Source organism: Balaenoptera acutorostrata, chromosome X (genome assembly GCF_949987535.1).
Source record: "Balaenoptera acutorostrata chromosome X, mBalAcu1.1, whole genome shotgun sequence".
NCBI classification, from domain to species: domain Eukaryota; kingdom Metazoa; phylum Chordata; class Mammalia; order Artiodactyla; family Balaenopteridae; genus Balaenoptera; species Balaenoptera acutorostrata.
In genome coordinates this window covers 130,250,572-130,259,421 of record NC_080085.1, presented here as the reverse complement: position 1 = coordinate 130,259,421, position 8,850 = coordinate 130,250,572, and the positions used below count along the sequence as shown (strand labels likewise).

General features: G+C 52.0%; 1 protein-coding gene across 1 annotated transcript; it reads right to left on the bottom strand.

Moving 5' to 3' along the window:
• Positions 1–2,333: 2,333 nt before the first annotated feature.
• On the bottom strand, positions 2,334–8,117 carry CNGA2 (cyclic nucleotide gated channel subunit alpha 2). Its single transcript, XM_007178964.2, has 6 exons — positions 8,008–8,117; positions 7,682–7,774; positions 6,979–7,149; positions 5,875–5,982; positions 4,041–4,147; positions 2,334–3,739 (listed from the first exon to the last, which is right to left on the bottom strand). Exons 1-6 carry the CDS (start codon positions 8,115–8,117, stop codon positions 2,334–2,336), a joined length of 1,995 nt encoding a protein of 664 aa, XP_007179026.2.
• Positions 8,118–8,850: the final 733 nt, after the last annotated feature.

Below are 8,850 nucleotides of genomic sequence, written 5' to 3'. Positions count from 1 at the left end.
CTGTCAAAAAAAAAAAAGCAGAAAACAGCAAGTGTTGGTGAGGTTGTGAAGAAATGGAACCCTTGTACACTGTTAGTGGGAATGTAAAATGGTGTAGTCACTGTGGAAAACAGTATGGCGTTTCCTCAAAAAATCAAAAATAGAATTGCTATGTGCTGCAGCAATTCCACTTCTAGGTATATACTCAAAAAAAGTGACAGGAGGAACTTGAACAGACATCTGTACACTCATGTGCATAGCAGCATTATTCATAGTAGCCAAATGATGGAAACAACCCAAGTGTCCATTGTCAGATGAGTGGATGAACAAAATGTGGTCTATCCATACAATGGAATATTATTCAGCCTTAAAAATGAAGAAAATTGTGACACCTTTTACAACACGATGAACTTGGAGGACATTATGCTAAGTGAAATCAGCCAGTCACAAAAGGACCAATACTGTATGATTCCACTTATATAACATATCTAGAACAGTCAAATTCATAGAGACAAAAGGTAGGATGGTGATTGCCAGGGCTGGAGGGAGGGAGACTGAGGAGTTGGTACTTAAAGGGGACAGAATTTCAGTTTCACAGTTTGAAGAGTTCTGCAGATTGGTTGCACAACAATGTAAATGTACTTAACACTACCAAACCGTGCATTTTAAAAGTATTTAAGATAGTAAATTTTATGTGTACTGAACCACAATTAGTAGAGAGATAGAGAGAGAGAGAACTGGTATGCACAAAGGCATCTGAGTCTGCACCTAGATCTTCCTGCCCACTAATTAGCACTTGTCCTTGGGGTTCCTGGTCATCTGGTGGTACCCACTCAAGTATCTGAGCCTTCAGGAGATCCTCCCCAAATCCGCAGACATAGCCGGTGTTTCTGTAAAGACATGGCTTCTGGCAAATGGAAACAGGAGTTTTGGTGTGTTCACTTATTGCCCCAGTGAATAAACATTCTCCAAATTCCTCCTCTGTGCCAGGCATGTCTCCAAGGCTACAGACAGAGCAGTGAAGGAGACTGTCTTGGCCCTGTCCTCAAAGAGCCCACAGTCTGGAAACCGGATCCATCAAAATGGACCACCCAGTGTGATAAAGAGCCAGGACAGAGACGCGCGAGCAGCCTAGAGAGGGGGTGATTGACTGCCTAGTGTGGGAGCCGGTTCAGTCAAGGGAACCTTCTCCAACAAGTTGTTCCCTGAGCTGAGTCCAGAAGGACCAGTGGGGCTTAGGCAGGCAGCAGAAGACAGCAGAGGGGATTCCAGGCGGAGTGAGTCCTGGGAAAGGGGAAAAGAGAAATATGGGGAAAAGAGAGGGGTTGAGGTAGGAAGGAGAGACTGTTAGCAGCGTGGAGCAATAACCACAAATGGTTCAAAGGAATTTATTGACTCGTAAGTGTCTCTACTGTAGATGTTAACTTGAAGAGTCATCCACCCACCACCAGCCTCAGGGCCTCTTCAGAAATGCTCTGCATAGAGAGGTGATGGCCAGAGCTCCTGCCCACCACCTTCTCGGGCACTGCCTGCTGGCCCACTGCTAGCTCCTCACTCCCTGCTCTGGAATGGACTCGAGACCAGGAGCATCACCAGCCGCCTGGTCTAGAGAAGACCTCAGGGGTCACAGTCCTGGTTGGCACACAGGCAGACGGATCAACAGAGCAGGACTTGGAGTGAGCACCTCCTACCTGCCCCCTCCATACTTTTGTCTGCCTTGGAAGACAGACACTGAGACCAGTGCTAAGTGTCTGCCGCCAGTGCTTGAACTACATACTCATGCAGGGAAATGGAGATATTCAGAACTCATATTAGAAAAGAACCAAGTGAACTGTATATAAAATAGATAACCAACAACAACCTGCTGTGTAGCACAAGGAACTCTACTCAGTACTCTGTAATGGCCTATATGGGAAAAGAATCTAAAAAAGAGTGGATATAGGTATATGTACATGGATAACTGACACCTGAAACTAACACAACATTGTAAATCAACTATATTCCAATAAAAATTTAAAAAGAATTTTTTTAAAAAAGAAAAGAACAAAGTGGGAGGTGACTAGGTACAAAGGAGCCCAGAGAGATGCTGCTCTCCTCTTCCTTCCTTAAACTTGGACAGGCTGAAGCTTCTGGAAGCCGAGCCAAACACGGTCTGCACTCTGCACAAGATTGGCTGTTAGTTGGACTTGGAGAAGGGCTTCTGGATGATTGAGTCAAAAACCTGCTGACAGAGAGGCTTCTGGGAGAAATCAAGGGGGCATGGGGGTAATGCATATATATATGTGGGGACCTACACAACTCTTCTAGCCCCTGGGGTCAAGGCCAAGGCTGGAGAGGCAGTTGGGCCCAAGCCATTATGGCTTCTCAGCAGCAGCTGGCTTGGGGCTATTCATCCCATCTGACAGGTAGTCGTCCTCATTATTCTGCTTCATCTTGGTTTCCAAAACCACGATGCGCTGCTTGAGCTTCTGCTGGGCCCCTGTGTACTCAGCCAGCAGGCAGGCAAAGCGAGTGTACAAGGTCTCCATGTTGGTTTCCAGCTGTTCTAGCTTCTCCTGCACATCCACCTCGATGCTGGCTGCCACCTCATTCTCATCCAGCAATCCTTCCTTCATCAGGATCTCCCGGCCTCTCTCCTCCAAGACCCTCTTGGCCTCAGGGTACTCCGTCACAGCTTCCATAAGATCATCCTTGGACAAGCAGAAGAGATCTGAGTAGCCAAGGCTTCGGATATTGGCTGTGCGTCGATTGCCCATTTTGCTGCCTTTAATGTTAAGGATACTGATCTCTCCAAAGCAACTCCCAGCCGAGAGCAGGGCATGCTGAGTGACACCATCATCAGCCACCACTGCCAATTTTCCTTCCTTGATTATGTACATCTCCTTCCCAATATCCCCCTTGCGGCAAATGTAATCCCCAGGACTGAAGACCTGAGGACGGAGCTTTAATACCAGCTCCACCAGCAGGCCAGCCTCACAATTCTGAAAGATGCGCACTTTCTTGAGTGTGGACAGGTGGACGTTGATGGCTATCTCAGCCCTCAGCTTGGCTGGCAGTTTCTTGAGAACTTCCCGCTCATCCACACTCTTCTTATTGGTCCAGAGGTAGTCAAACCACCTAATGACCTTGGCTTCCATCTCCTTGCTGACCTTTCGGAACTGCATATAGTGTTTGACGGCATCGATCTTGGCCTGGAACTCAGCCCGGGTGGCGTTCATGTTGGAGATCATGGAGCCCACGTTTCCCACGATGGTGGCAAAGATGAGGACACCAATCAGGAAATCAAAGATGACAAATAGGTACTCCTCATCTTTTACAGGGGGTGGTGTCTCCCCAATGGTGGTGAGGGTCAGTGTAGACCAGTAAAGGCAATAGATGTATTCCCTAGACAGGTAGCCATACTCAGGGTCAGTGATGTTGGGGTAAACCCAGGTGTCGACCCCAAAACCAATGGACTTGGAGATGGCGTAGTAGATGCAGGCATTCCAGTGGATGATGACCAAGATGTAGAGGACCAGGTTGCTGATGCGGAAGATGTTGGGGTAGCTGGTGCGTGTCTCAGTGCGGTCAAAGAACTCAAACATGCGGGCAAAGTGTAGCAGGCGGTTGAAGCGCAGCTCAGGGTTGTGGATGCCCACAGCAAAATAGATCAGGTCTGTAGGGATGATGGAAGCCACATCCAGCTTGAACTGCAGGGTGTGGATGTAGTTGTCCCGCAACTTCTTGTTATCTTTGACCAGCAGCCCCTGCTCCAGGAAACCTGGTGGAGAAACAGCCAACGTATCACCTCTGCCTTCAGGCCTGTCCCTCCTGGTAGACTAATGCTCAGCAAGGAACAAAGTGATCACTCAACTCTCTTTCCCAAGGAGGAGTATAGGAAACTCACAGAGCATGGCTGGCCGTAAGTACTCTAAGAGGTCACCCCCAAATCACCACCAACCTGTGTCCCAGACAAACATTTGAGGCTAACACCATGCCAACAGGGCTTCCTGAGAATTTGGATCCAAGCCTTTGGTCTTATGGGCCATGGTCCTGCCTGCACATCCCAGTTATCCACTTACCTGTGCGCAATCGGATGAAGAGATCTGCGATGTAGACCACATCTGAGAAGTAGTCCAGCACCAACCACACTACGTAGTAATCTTTCTGTAGGTCACTGAAGCAGGCTCTGCAGGAAGACAGGACTGGGCTTCACCATAAAGCTAGCCAAGGCCCCCTGAAGTCCCCAAACTGATTGCCCACTGTGAGCAGGGCTTGGGTTGGCCACCAGACGCACTGAGGAATCACAATCAGTCCGCTGCCAAGAAGACACATATTCACAAGCAAGTACTACTCCAACCCTTATTATCATGTAGACATCACTACTGATGATTATTTGTCTGTCTCACCCACTGGACTATGAGCTCCAAAAAGACAGAGACCACCTCTTAGTCATTACTGCATGCGCCATATCTTAGCCCAGAGCACATCTTAGCCCAGGGTTCAAGTGCTCAACAAGAGTGAGTTGAATGAAAAATGAGCTGTTGGAAGAATGCACACAATACACAGCTGAATAGCTTCCATGCTCGGCTCTTCAACACACACCTATTGAGAACCCAACGCAGAGTACTGGCCAACCCAGATGAGAGAGAGCAGTAGCTGGGATTAGACTCGAAGCAGTGGGAATGAAGAGAGGTTGGAGGCGGCAGGAGAGTTTTAGGAGGAATTGACGAGACTTGGTGACTGGATGGGTAGGGGCCTCGGGAGAGGGCAGAAGAAGGGACAGAACCCTGGATGATGACTCAGTGAGCATACAAGTCAAGGGAGGAGCCCTGAGCTCTGACTACTTGGTTACACTTAGAATAAAACCCAGCCCCCTCCCCTGGCACACAAAGCCTGTCTGATGCTTCACGTGCAGTCCTCCAGCCACACTAGGCCATCCTGAAACAGGGGCCTGGCACCTTGCTGTTCCCTCCTCCCAGAATGTTCCCTCCACCAACCTCAAGCATCTAAATAGCCGACTTCCTCTCATCACTCAGGTCTCAGCCAAGGTACCACCTCCTCAGAGAGGTCCACCCTGAGTGCCCTTTCTCTAGTAGCTCCCTGCCTCTGGTCCTTGGACTCATCTCGGGCATTGGATCATTCATGTTCACTGTCAGTGCCCCCCACTAGCCTGAGAGCTCCAGGAGTGCAGAGACCACGTGTGTCTTTTTCACCACATTGTCCCCAGCCCTGAGCACTGAGCCTAGCACCCAGTAGGTGCTCAGTCAAATCCTTGCTGAATGAATGACTGAGGTATATGTGAAGAGGTATATAAGCTATATGTGGAGAATGACTTCGGAACTGAGACTGCAAGAAGAATCTCCATAGGTTGAAAATGGGAAAAGGGAATTTTCTCTTGAGGAAACAGCATGTTCTGATCCAAGAGTAGTGAGTGCTGGGGCTGGGGTATGTCCAGAAGGTGGAGCTAGAGAGAAGGGCCAGGTCCAGAGGGCCTTGAAGGCCACGCTGAGTGCTTGAACTTCATCCTGTGGGCAATGAGGGACCATTGAAAGGTTTGTGAGGAAGGCCTGACATCATCAAATCCCAGTTTCTATCAACCATGCTAGTTGCAAGTGTGGAAGATGCATTAGAGAGGGCAAGAGTGTCTGTAAGGAATGGCTGCAGGACTGTTGTACTTGTCCCAGGGAGAGACGGGGGCGGCCTCACCTAGGACAGTATCGGTGTGGATGAGGAAGTAGGAGGAGATTACAGACACCAGGAAAAGGATAGACATGAAGCTTTTGGCAGCATATTAAATCGGGTTGGGGTAGAAGGAGCTGGGGGTCAATAGGGAAGAGGGAGGGGCCACTGGCAAGCAGGGAATCCAGAAAGGGGGCTGGGTTGGGGTGAGCTCTGTGTCCACCCCCTGCTCACCTGGCCACCAGTAGGCACCAGTTGTAGAAGACAGGCATGGCAATGACAAATAGCCAGCGGTAGTACCAGTCACCAGCTGGGTCCAAGACAAATAGTTCCCATTTCTTCCTGAGGAGACAGAGGCCAGGCTTGGGAACTGGATCCCCAGTGTGGCCCCAGCCCAGGTTCCAGTAGCCAGGGGACCCTGAAAAGCAACACCTAAGGGTATATGTGGGGTGAGGGACGCCTTGTCTTAGGGCCTCATTTTTCAGGAAGCCACAAGCTGGCACTGTGCATCTGAGTAGAGCTTGGTGGGTGAAGAGACCCCACATGGGCCCACTGGCTCTTCTGTCCTCTGGAGGTCTCTTGCCCAGAGGGCGCATGAGGGCTAGTGCTTTCACTGAGGCGGGCTCCAGGCCCTGGGGAGGGACATCCACAGCATGGTAATGAGGGCTCAGGGCCGGTTCCCGCATCCCCCCTGGGAAGAGAGAGGAGCTCCAAGCAAGCGAGCGCCACGTGCTTCCTGTCCCCGCCCCCACCCCCGCCCCCGCTCCCTGTTTGGTCCCCGGCCTCCAGCTCCCAAATCACTTTCCCAGATGCTGTGTCCTGCCTTGGCAAGAGCTCTTTTCCCCTACTGGCCAGACATCCACAGTCACCTACTCATTCCTCAAAGAACAGACCCTCCAGCTCCGCCTTCTCTGGCCTCCCCGCTTGTTCTGTCTTGTTCAGTTGTTTCTGGGCCTTCTACCACCAGGCAGCCCCCAGCATGTCCTCTTCAAACACCCACCTCTGTGCTCACATGGGCGCCGGTACTGGCATCCCCTCAACAGCATTCCCTATTTGCACCCTCCTCTGCATTTACTGACCGCTAGAACCCAGGCTGGGGCTGGCGCACCATTGGCTGAGCCCTCTCCCTGCCCACATTCAGGTGAGCGGCAAGAGGACATCGGCAAGAGGCAGCTAAGGTGAGAAAAGCCAGCAGGGGCTCCCATGGCAGGTGGGCCACTGGCTGTTAGAGAGGGCATAGGCCCTGGTCAGCCCCTGGCTGTGGTATGAGAAACCCCACCACACCCTCCGATCACATGCTCGGGAGCCCTTCCAGTCCCACAGGCTGGACAGCTATACTTGGTGCCCTTGCCCTCGCTGTCCTTGTCGCCTTTGCCATCTCCTTGCTGTGTTGTCACGGTCTGGAGCTCAGGCCCACAGAAACGCTCAAGGAATGAGTCAGGTCTGGGCTCCTCCTCGCGGAAATTCTTGTTGGCCCACTCTCTGATGACCCCCACCAGGCAGGCAATCCTAGAGGGGAGAGAAGAGAACCGCGCTGTGGAGAGAGGACCTGCGCCGAGGACAGGGGGATGGGGCTCGGGTGTGACTCCCAACACAGCAGCCTGAGGGGTAAGGGGCTAGTCTGGGAAGACTTCCTGTAGGAGGTGCCGTCTCTGTCGATTGTGAAGAGCAAACAGGGGGTCTCTGGGGCAAGATGGAGATGATGCTAAGGGAGGACAGGTCAGGAGGAAGGTTGGCTCAAGCTTCCTGATTTCCTCATGGGGCCTACAACTCTGGAGACCTGGGAGCCCTCTACCTATACCCCTCCGCTGGGAAGCATCTCTCCTCCCAACACTGCCACAGGCAAGTCTGAAGAGAAACCTGCACTGCCACCCCGAGCCTGCTCACAGGAGCCTCCTCCGGAGAAAACGTTGAGCTAGGACAGCATTGGCAGCGCTTCCCAGAGGTCTTGCTAGAGAGGCCCCGTGGGACCGAGAGGACCCCATGATCCGACAGGCCCCATGGGATGGAGGGGTAGCAGCAGGGCAGTGGTGAAACCCACCTGCGGAAGCCACCCCTCCTCTGCAGGGGGGCATCCATCGCTGCCAGCCTCTGTAGTTCTGAGGAGGTGTCATCGTCGGCCGCAGACTGTGGCCTGCAGAGGAAGGAGCAGAAGTGACCAAGGGTTTGTTGGTTTGGTTTTTTTTCTGGGCATGCCTTGTCTCCTATTAGCACTCTCCCCTCCTGGGAGATGCCTAGAAATCCCGTCGTCCTTTTAGAGGCTGTCCTTGAGCCAAAGGTTATTTATTCTGTGACAGTGAGGCACAGTTGGGAGAAAGTCGCAGCCTCAAGGCCACCTCTGCACTGATACAGCCTCAGCAGACTCACCTGTTGCTGGTCGTGTGGTCATCTTCGCCACTGACCTTGATGGCAGGAGGTGCATGATGGCTGTGGTTATTGGCTGGGGAGCTCTTCACTCCACTGGCTTTTTCTGTCATCCTCCATGTACAACCAGGACCCTCACCTGCCAGGGAGAGGCCCAAGAGGAAGGTCACAGAACACCCTGGTGCCCATATAAGGCAGGAGGGCCTCAGGTGAGCACTGAGAACAGAGCCAGGGCCCACTTGGCAAACCCCAGCTCCCCTGGGTATTGCTATGGCAGTGCAGGGCAAGGGCATCTGCATCACCACCGTGGCAGGCTCCAAGCACCCAGGAGATGATGGTGCCCTTCCCACCCCCATAGGTAATTGCAAAGGCAAACAGTGCTAAACTGCATGATGTGTTTCTTTTTCTTTTACTTCAGTGAACTTTTTGACATATGAACTAACAAAGCTAAAAGAAAACAAAACAAGAAACTGTTTAAGCCATCTTCTGTTGTCTGGCACAGGCTTAAGCTGCTGAGCACCTCCAAACTAGCCACTGCCCCCAAATTCCTGCCCTGTGGGAGGAGATATATCTCCTTGGCTCAAAGAGGCTGCCACCTGCTCCCACCCTCAGCTCTCTGGTTCTCCTCAGGTGGGAGTCCTATCTCTCACTGACTTTTTCACCAGGGGCAGTGACTCTGGGGGGGGGTCCTTCTTTTCAGCTCTGATCACATTATCTCCATCACCTCCAAGCTGAGGAACACACGGTAGTCCGGTGGATGGGGCAAGGAGTGAGGAGGAGAGAAGGGAGAGGTCCCATGGGCTCTATAGGCAGTGGTCCAAGTCAGGACTCTCTCCTCTGGGCTAT

Bases quoted from the DNA above. Each gene is read 5' to 3' on its own strand.
- CNGA2 (XM_007178964.2), bottom strand. From the start codon at position 8,117: ATGACAGAAAAAGCCAGTGGAGTGAAGAGCTCCCCAGCCAATAACCAC. The intron at 7,775-8,007 runs GTGAGTCTGCTG...CTTCCTCTGCAG, and splicing joins GACCACACGACCAGCAACAG to GCCACAGTCTGCGGCCGACG. The intron at 7,150-7,681 runs GTGGGTTTCACC...TCTCCCCTCTAG, and splicing joins AGGAGGGGTGGCTTCCGCAG to GATTGCCTGCCTGGTGGGGG.